This window comes from Callithrix jacchus, chromosome 3 (assembly GCF_049354715.1).
Source record: "Callithrix jacchus isolate 240 chromosome 3, calJac240_pri, whole genome shotgun sequence".
NCBI lineage: Eukaryota > Metazoa > Chordata > Mammalia > Primates > Cebidae > Callithrix > Callithrix jacchus.
In genome coordinates, this window is record NC_133504.1 from 186289854 (window position 1) to 186305358 (window position 15505).

General features: G+C 46.7%; 1 protein-coding gene across 5 annotated transcripts in view; it reads right to left on the minus strand.

Annotated features, from left to right (window-relative positions):
- JAKMIP1 (janus kinase and microtubule interacting protein 1) overlaps positions 1 to 15505 on the minus strand; it is a 174120-nt gene that overhangs the window by 49150 nt on the left and 109465 nt on the right. For all 5 annotated transcript variants that reach the window (XM_035294105.3, XM_035294107.3, XM_035294106.3 and 2 more), the window contains 5 exons: positions 13298 to 13507; positions 12719 to 12838; positions 9500 to 9646; positions 8099 to 8239; positions 6903 to 6962 (listed from right to left, as the gene is read on the minus strand). In XM_035294105.3, the coding sequence (XP_035149996.3) occupies positions 6903 to 6962; positions 8099 to 8239; positions 9500 to 9646; positions 12719 to 12838; positions 13298 to 13507 (678 nt within the window). The remainder of the gene's footprint in view (positions 1 to 6902; positions 6963 to 8098; positions 8240 to 9499; positions 9647 to 12718; positions 12839 to 13297; positions 13508 to 15505) is intronic.

Here is a 15505-nt window from a genome sequence, read left to right on the forward strand (position 1 = left end):
GGGGGCACGGCATTGATGCACTGGCCCAAGAAAGGGCCTCCCCTTCTGATGAAGCTTTGATGGTTCCCAGTGTAGCTCCCCAGGCCTCCCTTAAAGGATGATTACTGCAAAGGGCATTGAGGTCCGTCGGAATCTGTATTTGACAGGTTCTCCAAAGGAAAGTTATTGAGCTATAAGATAAAGGAAGAAGGAGACACTCTGACTTTCTGATCACCTGCTATGCATCAAGCAAAGAATCAGAAGCTTTCTTTGATTCCGTGGATGTAACGTTCATTTTAAGAATCAAACCGAGGTTCTGCGAGTTTAGATGACTTGCCCAATCCCATCCAGCTAGTAGCTGAGGCTTCACCCCCACACTGCTTGGGGCTACAATTTCCCAACCTTATCCAAAATGATTGGTCCTACTTTCAACCAAGGTGTGTGAGTCGACTGTACTGATTTTTAGCCATCGTGCTTATGCTTAGAACTCTATGATGATACAGCTTCTGTGCAAGTTTCAATGGCCTGCAGCACAAGTCACTGCCATATGGCCAGAGCCCCAGGTCCTAAGCAAGTCCCCTATCCCAATCCCCAGGACACAGCCCAAGGAACCACTCAGGGTCCTTCTCCCTGAACCTCTCCCTTTGGGCTAATGTGAGCCCACACTGAACCAGCAGGATCCCCGGGAAATGAGATCATCAACACTAATCTTGTCCCTGGAGGAGGTCCCACAAGGGGACTGCTGGGCAGGCCCAGTAGGGCAGAGTCACGACCCTCAGGGACACAAAGGACCCAAGAAGACAAAGGCTGGCACCCACTGCTCTCCCCTGACTGCATCTTCCACAAGCCGGGGTGTGGGGGTGACTGGAGGTGCCCTCCCGCAGGGAGACCAGGGAGGTTTGCTAGGGTCTTTCTGAAAGAGAGTCAGGAGCTGGAGAGCCAGGATGGGGCCGTCAGATTTCCAGAAAATTCTGGAAGCTTCAATGCATTCATCATGGTACTTTGTCAAGCAAAGCGCTTGGTAAAGTGTTAAAGCACTTCCATGTGTGAGGGACAGAGAGTGATACGGACAGTTCAGGGAAAATGAAACTAGTCTAGTCATCCCATGGTATCCGTGGGGACTGGTTCTAAAACCTTCTACGAATACTGAAATCCACGGCTGCTCAAGCCCCTTATTCAAGTTGGTGTAGTCCTAGCATACAACCTATGCACATCCCCCTGTACACTTTTACTCATCTCTAGAACACGTGTAATACCATACCTAATCCAATGCAAATGTAAGCCCAGTCACGGACCTCAGAGCGGCATTCCAATCCACAACAGTATACAACGATGGTCCCATAAGATCACGATACTGTAATTTTGCTGCACATTTTCTATGTGTTTAGATACACAAATACCATTGGGGTACAGCTGCCTACAGTATTCAGTACAGTAGCATGCTGCACAGGCTTACAGCCTAGAAGCCGCAGGCTAGACTGCATAGCGTAGGTGTGCAGGAGGCTAGATCATCCGGATTGGTGCAAATACACTTCAGGATGTCTGCACGACAGTCTCAGAATGTGTCCCTGTTGTTAAGGCATGCATGACTATCACTTTTTTTTTTTTTTTTTTTGAGACAGAGTCTTGCTCTGTCGCCCAGGTTGGAGTGCAGTGGCATGATCTTGGCTTACTGCAACCCTCACCTCCCAGGTTCAAGTGATTCTCTTGCCTCAGCCTCCTGAGAAGCTGGGATTACAGGCACCCGCCACCACGCCTGGCTAATTTTTGTGTTTTTAGTAGAGACAGCATGTCACCATGTTGGTCAGGCTGGTCTCAAACTCCTGACCTTGTGATCCACCCACCTTGGCCTCCTAAAGTGCTGGGATTACAGGCGTGAGCCACTGTACGTGGCCATGACTGTAGTTTTAGATTGCATTGTTTAGTGAATAATGAAAAGGAAAAAAGTCCAGGAGGTGAAGGCTGCAGTGAGCTGAGAATGTGCCACTGCACTCCAGCCTGGTTAACAGAGTGAGACTCCATCTCAAAACAGAAAAAAAAGGAGAATAGTCTGTATATTTTCAGTATAGATGCAACCACCCATTTTTTTTTCCTGAATGTTTTCAATCAGAGATTGGTTGAATCCACAGATGTGAAACCCATAGATACAGAAAGCCAAGTGTACTGAAGGCCTGTGGCCTGTGGTAGAGAAGAAAGAGAAGCTTCTTAAGTTAGTCCTGAAAGTCAACCCTGGATTAAAAAACCTGCTCGGGCCCTGATGGATTGAAGAACTAATTCCATCCAGCCGCCCGATACCAGGATTAAGTAGGAACATGGGAGAAAACTTGGTCCACATTGAATCTTGAGAAAAAGAAGAAGTGCTGGTGGACCCAGGAAACAGTGAATTGAAAGGACCTTAAACCTGCTCAGGAAAGTTCTATGCAGATCCCCAAATCTGGTCTCGTAATGGCACGAAACTATCTTCATTAAAGTGACCACACATCACCATTCTTCTGGGACAATCCAGTGTCGTACAAGTACATTTTCCCCGTAAAGGCAATTTGCTTCTTCAGCCAACAACTATTTAGGGACTATTTAGTCATTACCTGCCCTGTGCCAGGCAGTGATCAGGCCACAGTGGGCAGGACAGACACAGACCCTGTCCTTGCCTGTTGTACAGGAAATGTAGCAAATCAGGATTCAATTCTAACGCTTTGTGAATTTCTCCTCTCATAAACACATTCAGAAATCAGGAAGAATGGCCAGGCAAGATTGCTCATGCCTGTCACCCCAGCACTTTGGGAAGCCGAGGCAGGTGGATCATTTGAGGTCTGGAGTTCGAGGCCAGCCTGGCCAACATGGTGAAACTCTGTCTCTATTAAAAATACAAAATTAGCCGGGCATGGTGGCACAAGCCTGTAATCCCAGGTGCTTGGGAAGTTGAGGCAGGAGAATCACTTAAACCCAAGAGGTGGAGGTTGCAGTGAGCCAAGATCGTTCCACTGCACTCCAGCCTGGGCAACAAGAGCAATCAGTCTGTCTCAACAAAAGAAAAAGAAAGAAATCAGGAAGAAGGGGAAAAACAAACTTCTTTTCAATTCCAGGCATTCTGATGTAGACTTGAAAAATAAAGTCTTGGCTCAACAAGGGATTTTTCAAAACCCCACGTGGAAGCTCTACGGGGTGTGTAATGCCACAGCACATCCCGTTAATGGGACAAACTGCACACCCTTTAGATTTGTGCCTTTTAAACATATGCCCCATGGTGACAGTGGCTGTTACACACACTCCCAGCAGCTGTGGAGAATGCTGACACTGTTCCGTGAGGCAGTGGGGTGGAGTGGGGGCGATGTTCCGTGGCCAAAGCCTCTTTCTGAACCACATGTCAACATCTGGGAATCTAGATGTGGAAACGATTCTGACTATGGACACAGCTTTCCACACAACAGCTGTTTGCTGTGGCGACATTTACAGAAGCAGCAAGTCCAAAGGTAGAGGAAAGGGTAGCTAAATAACGGTGTAGTCACTTAATGACACATTCAACAGTCAGGGAATAAAATAGAGCTGGCCCAGAAAGAGCTGTCTGCGCAAACAGAGGCACATTTATTGCAGCATCATTCATAGGGCCGGGGAGCTCAAGGCAACGTGCCCAGCGATTACAGAATGGTAAACCACTTTACGGCCCATCTCTTCAACAGATTATGTAGCTATGAAAATTTATATTTACAATGACAGCTATCACATGGATAAAGGCTTGCAGTATAACGTTAAATAAAACCCAGGGTGCAAATGTGCAGACTGCAGTTACAGCTGGGGAAATGCATTAAAACAGCAACACCAACGTGCCGCGCCAGGAGGCACCGCGGGTGATAGATCACTTTTTATTTCCCAGATATTCTATAACATGGTTCTATTTATTCTATAAAAGTATGTATTTAAATATAAACACGTTCTACTCCAACCACTTCCCACTTCTGAGTTTCTAATATCCATGTGCAGAGACTTGCCCTGTGTTCGACTCAGCTTGCTGGGGAAAGCTTGGGCCTTGGAGTCTCAGACTTCAGTTTGAAACTCGGCCTTGTCGATTTAATTTTTCTCTTGAGTTTTTTGTATATTTTATATCTATATGTCTTTGTTGCTGTAAAATTGAAAAAATAATTCCAACTACATGGGGTGGTTGTGAGAATTCAATGAGATTGTGTAAATACTCATCCGAGAATCCAGCACCTAGCAAAGTATCAATGAGCCAGACCGCCGCAAGTGGCATTACCTGAACGCCACGGTAAAGGCCACCAGGAGGCAGCCTGGGAGCCAGACTGTACCCGGCAACTCCAATGTGCCAGGAGGATTGTCAGTGACATTCTACCTGTGTGTCTTTATGCCTTCACATATAAGGCAACCACTCATGCTGGATTAGGATTCCACCCTAATCCAGTGTGACTTCATGGTAATTTAACTAATTACATCTGCAATAATCCTATTTCCAAATAACTCACATTCTGAGTTACTGGAGTTAGGACCTTAACCTATCATAGATAGATAGACAGACAGACAGATAGACAGACAGACAGAGACAGACAGACAGACAGACAGATAGATAGATAGATAGATAATAGATGATAGATAATAGATGATAGATAGATAATAGATGACAGATAGATAGATAGATAGATTGATTTTATGTGGCTCACAGATACATATTTTTCAGGCTGAGTGTACCTTATCTGAAAGGCTTGGGACAAGAAGGAATTTTGGATGTTTTTCAGATTTTGGAATATTTGCAGAATAAGGTATCTTGGGGATGGCACCCAAGTCTACCCATGATATTCATTTGTTTCATATATATTTTATATATGATACATAGGCTGAAGGGGATTGTATATAACGTTTGAAAGAATTTTGTGCATGAATCAAAGCTTTGACCATGTTTTCACTGCAACTGTCACATGAGGCTGAGTGTGGAATTTTCCACTCCTGGCCCCATGCTGGTGCTTAGAAAGCTTCAGATTTTGGAGCATTTTGGAATTTGGATTTTTGGATTAGGAATACTTAACCCTGTAATTGGACCACGGCATTACAGACATTTAAAATCCAACATTTACCAACACTTAAATCCTTCAATTTCATGTAAACTAAGGTGTCATGGATTAAACCATAAACCCCAAAAAGACAGGTTGTGGTCCCAACCCCAGTACCTCAGAATGTGACTTATTTGGAAATAGGATCATTGCAGATGTCATTAGTTAAATTATCATGAGGTCACACTGGAGTAGGGTGGACTCCTAATCTAGCCTGAGTGGTGGCTTTATAAGTGAAGCCACAGAGACACACAGGTAGAATGTCACTGACAGTGAAGGCAGAGATTGGAATTCAAGCTACAAACCAAGGACACCCAAGATTACTGGGAAATCACTCTAGCTAGGAGAAGACAGAAAAGGGCCTGCGAGAGGTTCTGAAGGGAGGGAGCATGGCTCTACCAATGCCGAATTTCTGCATTCTGGCCTCCAGAACTGTAAGACAATACATTTTTTCCTTTTTTTTTTTTTTTTTTTTGGATACAGGGTCTTGCTCTGTCACTGAGGCTGGAGTGCAGTGGCACAAACATAATTCACTGTAGCCTTGACCTCCTGGGCTCAAGCAATCCTCCTACTTCAGCCTCCCAAGTAGCTGGGACTTCAGGCACCACCGCATCCAGCTAATTTTTAAAACTTTTTGTAGAGAAAAAGTCTTGCTACATTGCACAGGCTGGTCTCAAACTCCTGGGCTCAAGCAATCCACCAGCCCTGGCCTCTCAAAGTGCTGGAATTACAGGCATAAGCCACTGTGCCCAGCCTTTTTCTGTGGCTGTAAGCCACTGATTTTGTAGTACTTTGTTAAGGCAGCCCTAGGAAGCTAATAGATAAAGATTTACATTTCTCTTGAAAGACTGGACTATCTGACACCACTGGTACACCTTCTTATAGCAACCAGGATTCAAGGCCCAGTTTGCCACAGTCTCCACCACTCCCTATTGTCACCCTGACACCAAGACCCTATGTCCTTGGCCATTCACTATCACATTTGCATGGCTGTTTTCCTTATTGATGAGAAATATTTCTCTACAACCACATCTCAAAAGATAAACCAAGCTGGACACTTGCATTCAATAAAAAGGAGACCAGCCTGGCCAACACGGTGAAACCCTGCCTTTACTAAAAACACAAAAACTAGCTGGGCCTGGTGGCCGGCGCCTATAGTCCCAGCTACTTGAGAGGCTGAGGCAGGAGAATCACTTGAACCTGGGACATAGAGGTTGCAGTGAGCCAAGACTGTGCCACTGCACTCCATCCTGGGTGGCAGAGCAAGACTCTGCCTCAAAAAAAAAAAAGAGGAAGAGACCTGTGTTTTGTGGAAGTGAAAAATAGATTTAAGGGTTTAAATGCGAACTACATCTTCTGTTTTGGTCTCAGCTCATTCCAGGTTGGTCCCTGTGGGCACTTGAATTTGCCGAGCCCACTCCCTCGGGCACTGTTACCAGGAAAGAGCAGACCTCCATTTTCCAGAAAGACCGAAGTTCTGAGTGATTCCAAAACAGCACAAAGCTCCTGATTTGTTTCAGAACGGGATGTGTTCTGATATAAACCAATCCTGAAAGTCCCTTAAATCCTTCAAAAGCTTTAAGTATTTATGTTTTTAATTTTGGGGAATATACCCTGAGGCCGAAGTAGAGAATTCATCAGGAAGTTTTCCATGAATAAATTACAGTAACTGGGTCGCATCGCAGGGCCATATTTATGTTGCTTTGAGAGGCGGTGATGACAGGCTTTTCATCATCAGGCATGCAGAGACGTGTGTGTCTCTGCTTCAGGATCCCTCTGTGAAACCTCCCCGCTTCCATGACCCATCTGCCCTGCAGATCTGTGACACAGCGGCAAGGCAGGGCAGGTGTATCATCGCAGGCTCACCTTGGGCGGTTTCAGACTTTTCCCTCGATGCCTTTTGGAGCGCAACAGCCGTTCTCTCTCCTAGAAGGAAGCACAAGAGTTGGCATTTCCAGCCGGCCTCACATCTCATGAAACAAAGCCACTGGCTCTCAAAGGGAGCTGTGCCTGCCCATCCACACCAGGTATGGCTAGTTCAAGTTCTAAGGGCCCAAGTGATGGCTGCTTCTCTGAACTGAGAGCTACAGGGAGGGTTTATTATCCACCTTTTGACTTTTTATTTCATTGAAATATATTTTTCATCCTAAGCTGCATTGAGTCTTTTATGTGATGAAGCAAAGATGGATGGATGGATGGATGGATGGATGGATGGATGGATGGATGGATAAGTAGATGGAAGCATGAAAGCATGGGTGAGTAGATGGATGGATGGACAGATGAAAGGAAGAAAGAGAGCAGTTAAAGTGGTAGAGAGAGATGGCGGCAGGCAAAATGAACATGACAATTATAATCAAAGCCTTTTCTAGAATTTTGATCACTAGCTTTCCTATTCTTTGAAGACCAGTGCATGGAACCATCACACACCCTCTCGGGTGACAGCAGAACACGTTCCACTTCTAAGACCTGGCTAAAGCTCCCTGCAGGTGTTCCCTGCCTGTTACCTAAGCTCCTTTCACAGAGAGCTGCAGAATTCTCTGGATGTAATTCCCCACTTGCTTAACATACTAACCCCGCTTCGATAGATGCATGGCCCATATACATGTCCAAAAAGCACACAGACAGATTTAGCTGAGTGCTGTTCTGATTATACAGTTCAAATTTGTGGGCTCAAACTCACAGTCTGCAACTGCTAACTAAAAACCAATCAAACAAACAAACAAAAAGCCTTCTCTGGAACAGATCATGCCCAGTCTCTAACAGGCAAAAGACATCCTTAAAACTGATGCTGCTTCTTAACCACAGCAAACAGGGAGAAGATTTGAGAAGAGGGTAGCCATGGAAACCGTCCCCAGGTACCAGTGATCTCGTTTAAGCCAAGGCTGCTTGATGGCAGAATGAAGCAGGCATGAGCACACCGGGGTGAGCTTCCCAAAGTCAGCACTGCCTGACCCTGACCCAGCTCAGCAGCACCACCCTGAGCCCCGACACCCGTTCCTGACACCCATGTCACCCCGTGCCACCCGCACCAGGGGCAGCCACAGCAGCCATGCTAGATGTACCAGTGAGAGGTCGTCAATGACGTGCTGCTGCTCCAGCACCTGCAGCCTCAGGAACTCGATCTCCTGCTCATCCCTGGTCAGGCTGAGGTCGTTCAGGGAGGTGTGCCGCTTCAGAGACGCCTGTGCCGACAGCTTTTCTTTCTGCAGCCACAGGGAGAGAGACCACTGCAGCATTACCCACCAACAATGTTTGTTAGGGACAGCACTGGAGTGGGGCTTAGGGGTGCAGGGACAGATGGATGGATGGGAGGATGAAAGAGATGATGGCCTGATATGGTTTGGCTGTGTCCCCACCCAAATCTCATCTGGAATTGTAGCTCCCATAATTCCCATGTGTTATGGGAGGGGCCCAGTGTGAGATAACTGAATCGTGTGGTGGTTCCCCCATACTGTTCTGATGGTTGTGAATAAGTCTCTGATGTTTTTGTAAGGGCTTTCCCCTTTTACTTAGCTCTCAATCTCTCTTGTCTGCCACCACATAAGATGTGCCTTTAGCCTTCTGCCATGATTGTGAGGCCTCCCCAGTCAGGTGGAACTGTGAGTCCATTAAACGTTTTTATCATTATAAATTACCCAGTCTCAGGTATGTGTTTATCAGCAGTGTGAAAATGGACTAATATGTGGCCCCCTTGTCCTGTGCTGGAAGAGGGGACAAGGCAGATCAAAACCAAGCCCAAGGTTGGGCTGACTGTGCATGCTGCTGACAGGAAGGGATGGACTGGGCCTGGGCACAGAAGATGACATCTGAAATGAGTCTAGAAAGCTGGGAGGGGAAGGCAGGGGAAGGCGAGGACTTCACAAAACAGCAAACTACACACACACACACACACACACACACCTGCACCTGCTGTGGTACAGACAGTGGAGCGTGCATGCTCTCAGCACCTCCACTGTCTGTGAAACAGGGGTTGATGTTACTCTGAACAATGAACCTGAAAGCGTTCTGTAAACTGTCAACTACAAGACACCCGCACTGACCACAAACACCAGGCATCCTAGCTGGAGGAAAAACGCCCTCTGCAGAGCATCACCAGCGATCATAGTAACGGCTTTCACATACTGGGTGTCCTCTGAGGTCTTTGCGTGCTATCATTTCTTCCTCTTGGTGATCCTGCAGTGTTGATATTTTCATTCCCATTGTATGTATGAAGAAACAGGCTCAGAGAGAATGGGGGATGTGTTTAAGGACACAGCTGTCTCTCTGGCACAAACACCCACAGCACAGTGAATGCAAGACAGATGGAGAGAAGGAAGAGACGTTTGACCGACGCTGCTTCTGGTGCTTCTTGGGGAGGTGGGTGGCAGGTGGGCCCCAGAACATGTGGACCGGAAGGTTCGGGGCTTGAGAATCCCAGATAGAGATGGGAGTGCCAGGGCTGACCCACGGGGCCCATGGCTCACCATTTCCACATTTTCCCGTGTGAGATTCTTAATTTTCTCCTCCATCCTCTGTATACTCTGCAACAAATCCTCATTCTTCTTGTTCATCCTCTTGTTCTTCTCCACCAGAGGCTTCAGCTGAACCTCAGTCTCTCGCGAGCGTTTCAGCTGTGTTCGGAAACAGACACAGAGGCTCAGACAACTTGAAGATGGACGGCTGAGGTCACAGCACCGAGGTGAGCAGAGGCTCAACCCCAGCCCTGTTAGGACCCCGTCCGAGACCAGCGTCCTGGGTGACACACTTGTTTGCTAGTGGCATGACCACAGGCAAGTTCTCAGCCTCAGTTCCTCACCTATCAAATGAGAATCATGGCAGCTTCTGTCTCCTAGGCATGTGGTATGAATTAAATGCATACTGATAGTCCCCTCAGGGTTATTTTCATGAAAAGAATTAGAAACAACGTAACTATCTATCAATATTATGACAACCACAGGCACAGCCACCACGTGTGAGGGGGGACCTTTCCCCATCCCCATGTTATACACAAAGAAGAACCTGAGCCCAAAGGGAGGAGGCAATGGGACCAACTTCACAAAGAAAGTGCCAAGAATGCTTTACACGTCTGCAAAGATGGCTGGTTTGGTTTCACCCAGAATCAAACACAAGGGACTGGCTCCAGAGCCCTGCTTTTGCTCCCCAGGCTGTAAATGTTAAGGTAAAATATTCTGATAGTATAGGCTGAAATATAAAATGAACCATGTGACCCATCCATTTTACTTCTAGAAACCTCCCCCCACAAAATAATGCCATGTAGAAGATACACATGTGTCTTTACTGATTTGAAATAAAGGTTCAAACCAGTAAAGACATACATGTATCTTCTACATGGCATTTTTTTTTGAGACAGGAGGTAGGCACTATGACATGGGTCATTTTGACAAAGGGTCTCACTTTTTCACCCAGGCTGGAGTGCCCTGGCATGATTTCAGCTCACTGCAGCCTTGACCTCCTGGACTCAAGTGGTTTCCCACCTCACCCTCCCAGGTAGCTGAAACTACAGGTGTGCACCACTGTGCCCAGTTAATTAAATTTTTTTTGTATTTTTAGAGATAGGCTTTTGCCATGTTGCCCAAGCTAGTCTCGAACTCCTGAGCTCAAGGAATCTGACCACGTTGGCTTCCCAAAGTGCTGAGATGACAGGTATGTGGCACCTCACAGAAATCCAGAAATCGGCAGCAGCCTAAAGATCTTCCATTGGGAAGAGAGTTGAACAGACCATGGTATACCCACACAATGGACTACCAACCAAGCAGCTGGTAAAAAGACAGAGACATATCTTTGAGCACTGATGGCAAGTGCTGTAATTGATCAATGGACTGAAAAAAGCAAGTTGCAGAACAATACACAGTGGTGGCGGCAGCGGGGGAAATCCAAATTCGTAACCACAAAATAAAAAAAAAAGTCTCTTGGTGGGTTTCAAGGTATTTATTTAAGCATTAAAAACATGTAAGAACCACCCCAAACTAGCAGTAGTTACCTCATGATTTTAAGATTGAGGCCAGGCGCAGTGGTTCATGCCTGTAATCCCAGCATTTTGGGAGGCTGAGGCAGTCAGATCACTTGAGGTCAGGAGTTCAAGACCAGCCTGGCCAACACAGTGAAACCCTGTCACTACTAAAAATACAAAAATCAGCTGGGTGTTGTGGTGGGCACCTGTAATCCCAGCTACTCAGGAGGCTGAGGCAGGAGCATTGCTTGAACCAGGGAGGGGAGGTTGTAGTAAACTGAGATCACACCATTGCAGTCCAGCCTGGGCAACAGAGCAAGATTCTGTCTCAAAAAAAAAAAAAAAAAAAAAAAGACTGAAGCGTTGGCAAACTTATCAGTTTCTACTTTTAACTACTTCAGCCTGATCTGACGTGTTTCCAGAAGCCTGTGTTTTTTCCTAATCCACTCAGTAAACTATTTTGCAGTTCATGAGTATTTATGAGCTTATAAATATTTAAATGAAAAGTAGAGACACAGTATTAGATGTACAGTCTGATTAAAGCCATAAAAATATGCCTTTAAAAATACTGGAAGGATGCCTATAATCCCAGGACTTTGGGAGGCCAAGGCGGGCAGATCATGAGATCAGGAGATAGAGATCATCCTGGCCATGATGAAACCCTGTCTCTACTAAAATACAAAAAATTAGCCAGGTGTGGTGGTGCGTGCCTGTAGTCCCAGCTACTCAGGAGGCTGAGGCAGGGGAATCACTTGAATCTGGGAAACGGAGGTTGCAGTGAGTCAAGATCATGCCACTGCACTCCAGCCTGGCAAAAGAGCAAGACTCCGTCTCAAAAAAAAAAATACTGGAAGGAAGTGAATTTATTTTCATCATGTTAGAGCTGTGAAGAGGTGATACTGACACTTTCCCCACTCATTTTTCTCAAATATTCTGCAGATATACTTCCCTTCATTGAAAGTTAGAATAAACCCAAAAATTATGAGGCCTCTGTCAAGAAGCTGATGTATCAACTGCCATTACATAAAAATTAGTTTTGCTGAAAATGTAAACGTATTCATGAAATTGCTATTTTTACTGGAGATTTTTTTAACCAGAACTCCATGATCATTATTTTAAAAATTAATGTATAAGTTTTATTTTACAAGTATATAAAATTTTATGCAAAAGAGTAAATAGATAAGCACAAATTAAAATGACCCATAGTTATGCCACCTAAAAGAACGACTTCTAATATCCAAGATGATGACAATGTTTTCTTGTTCTGTAAACTACTTTTTTCATTTAATTTACTATGAACACATTTCCATGTCAATTAAGTAGGGTCTCCATCACCGACCTTGAAGACAGTATAGAATTCATTGTATGAATATTCCACAGTCACTCTGCCCAGTGCTTTACTATTGAACAATTGGGTTTTTTGGCTTTTTTAATTTTTGATTTGCTTTGGGTTTGGTTGTTAATGTAAATAACACTGCAATGAACATCCTCGCCATGCTTCTCCCAGAACTTCTACAATTGCTTGCTAAAGATAAATTCCATCAAAAACAAATGGCAGGAAGAGATTTCTTCAATGAGTGTGTGTTAGATTTTCAATCAAAAAGAAGTAAGAAAGAAAGTTCAGAGAACCAGAAGGCCTCTGTGTTAATTTCTGGGCAGGGCATGTTCTGGGGACCCAGGGCCCCTTCCTTGCACCCTATGAGCCACCGTCTTTCTCTCGGAGGCTGCTCACCAGTTCATTCCTCTCATCTGCCAATAGCGTATTTCTGTCTTCCAGCTTCCGTATCACTGAATTCAGTTCAGCAATTTTTAGTTGAAATCGCCTCACATCTCGTTCATCCATATGTTGATCCTAAAAAAAAAGTCAAGATGTAAATGTACTTTGAAGAAGCTGCGTGGAGCCTTCTTAGAAAATTCACATGACATAATGGGTGAGATCTTTATTCCGGGGCCCGCATGCCACACAACAAGGTGGGGAACACGCAAGCACACTGCACACCTTCAGAAGACTGCATCTAGAAGCCCACTGAGACTTCAAACCGTTCCGTGGCTCCCTGGGGACCTTGCGGTTGGGCCCCTCCTACCCTGCAGCTCTTACAAAGGTCACTACACACTGGCACCTCACACAGTGTCCAGCAAAAAGAATTCATAACATCCCTTCCAATACTGAGTGAGTGAGTGAATGAATGAATGAATGAATGAATACATGCTGCTTCAGTGTCCTTTGTGGCAAGCTGACCAGAATTTCCCGTAGAAAAATGAATGGGGAGGGGGAACCAGCCTGAGTCTTCCACAAGCTGTTGCCCCTCACCTGGGTGCCCATGAGCTCCACCATGTCTCCAATCCCAGGCGGGAGCTCCCTCTTTGGGCTACTGTGGTGCCGCTCGGCCTCCTTGACCTGAACCAGCTGCTCATCCAAAGCCTCTTTCTGCAGAAGCAGCTTCTGGGTCTGCCCAGCCTGCACACCAAGTTCTTTCTCCAAGGCCAGAATCACACGGTCTTTCCCTTTGATCTCATCCATCTGAAAAGGAGAAAGAGTAAGCAGTCAACCCTAGGGGCTCGTGACCAAGGAAATCTCTCCCTTGCGTGGGGCCTTAGGTCCAAGGAAAGGTCAAAGCAGTGTCTCGAGCCTGGGTCAACTGAATTCAGTACACTCTGGATGCAGAGCAAGCATAGCCTGCAGCCCGTGGCCTGTTCCGTCACTCCCCGAAGACAAAGGAGGCAGAGCTAAGGGCTGAAGCATGGGCAGATTCAACCTGACAGGAATACAGACATCTGTGTATGCTCCTGTCTCTGTCGCCTTAATGAAATAAAATAAAACTCAACACTACCAGCCTCCAGCCAGTCCTCTGCAGCTCAGCTTCCTGGCAGAGTTGGCTTCTCTCCCGTCTCCAAACCCAAGTCTCCCTCTCAGTCATTAATCCTCTCCTTCCTGGCCACAGTTCCCCAACCCCCACCACCAGATAGCTCCTGCTAAGGTCACCAGTGCTTTCCTGGCCACCAAGCCCACCAGACAACTCTCTGTCCTCCCGCCCTGACTCCTCACCAGCGTCTGGCCCGGTCACCCCCTGACTCATGACGTCTTGCTCCCTCTCCCCAAGGCCACTTCTGTCTCTATCTTCTTTACAGGCTGTGTTGCTCTGGCTGCTATGGCAGAGTGGAGTTTCCACGGCTTGGGCCTCTTCTCACTCTGTATCCCCTCCAGGCAGCCAGGTCCTCCCTGACGGCATCAACCCCACATCTGCAGCAAATCTCAAACACACGCCCAGCCGCGGCTTCTCCCTGAGCTCCACAGTCACAGAACCAGCTGGCTGCTTGACACCTCTGCTTGGATCTCGGAGGGACCGCAGCCTCTCCACATATGAACCTGAACTTAATCTTCAGCTCAGCCCAGGGCTCTCTTGTCCAGCCTTCCCACGAGAGGACACAGGCTCAACAGTGTTGAACACATTCCACACAGGTAGCAGTGTGGAAACCACACCACAAAAGTGTGTGGAGGAAGCGTCAGCCCCAGATCCCACTCTGGCTTTTTCTGGACGCTCCAGTGAGGGCCCTGCCCTGGTTGAACAGAAGCCCCCCAAGACCCATGTCCTTCCTGGAACTTCAGAATGGGATCTTATCTGGAAACAGGGTAACTGCAGGTGCAATCAGTTAAGATGAGATCATCCTGGAGCAGGGTGGGGCCTTATGACAGGTGTCCTTATGAGAGCAGAAGAGAGAGACAGAGGGGAAGGCCATGTGAGGATGGAGGCAGAGGCTGGAGGGACACGGCCTCAAGCAGAGGAACTCAAGGTCTACCAGCAACACCAGCAGCAGGAAGAGGCTGGGAAGGATCCTATTCTTTTTTTTTTTGAGACGGAGTTTCGCTCTTGTTACCCAGGCTGGAGTGCAATGGCATTATCTCGGCTCACCGCAACCTCCGCCTCCTGGGTTCAGGCAATTCTCCTGCCTCAGCCTCCTGAGTAGCTGGGATTACAGGCACGTGCCACCATGCCCAGCTAATTTTTTTGTATTTTTTGTAGAGACGGGGTTTCACCACGTTGACCAGGATGGTCTGGATCTCTTGACCTCGTGATCCACCCGCCTCGGCCTCCCAAGTGCTGGGATTACAGGCTTGAGCCACCACACCCGGCCAGAAGGATCCTATTCTACAGCCTTGGGGGAAATGTGGTCATGTAGACATGATAATTTCAATCTCCTGGCCTCCAGAACTGTATGGGAACACTTTCTCTGTCATGTTAAGCCATGAAGTTTGAGGTCATTTGTTGCAGGGTCCTCAGAAAAACTGACACAAAGGCTCTTCCCGCTCAACCGGCTCATGTAGCCGGTTACATTTCAGTGGATTAAAATCCAAAGCTCTTACTTCTAAATCATATACCTCGATTTCAGACACGACTGCTACAGCAGAGAATTCAGGTTAAGGACCCTGTTCTGATAGCAGAGAGAAGCAAGCTAAAATCCTACCCACCCCGCAACCCTGACCATGTGACTTTGGGCATATTGGGGCACTTCTCTGATT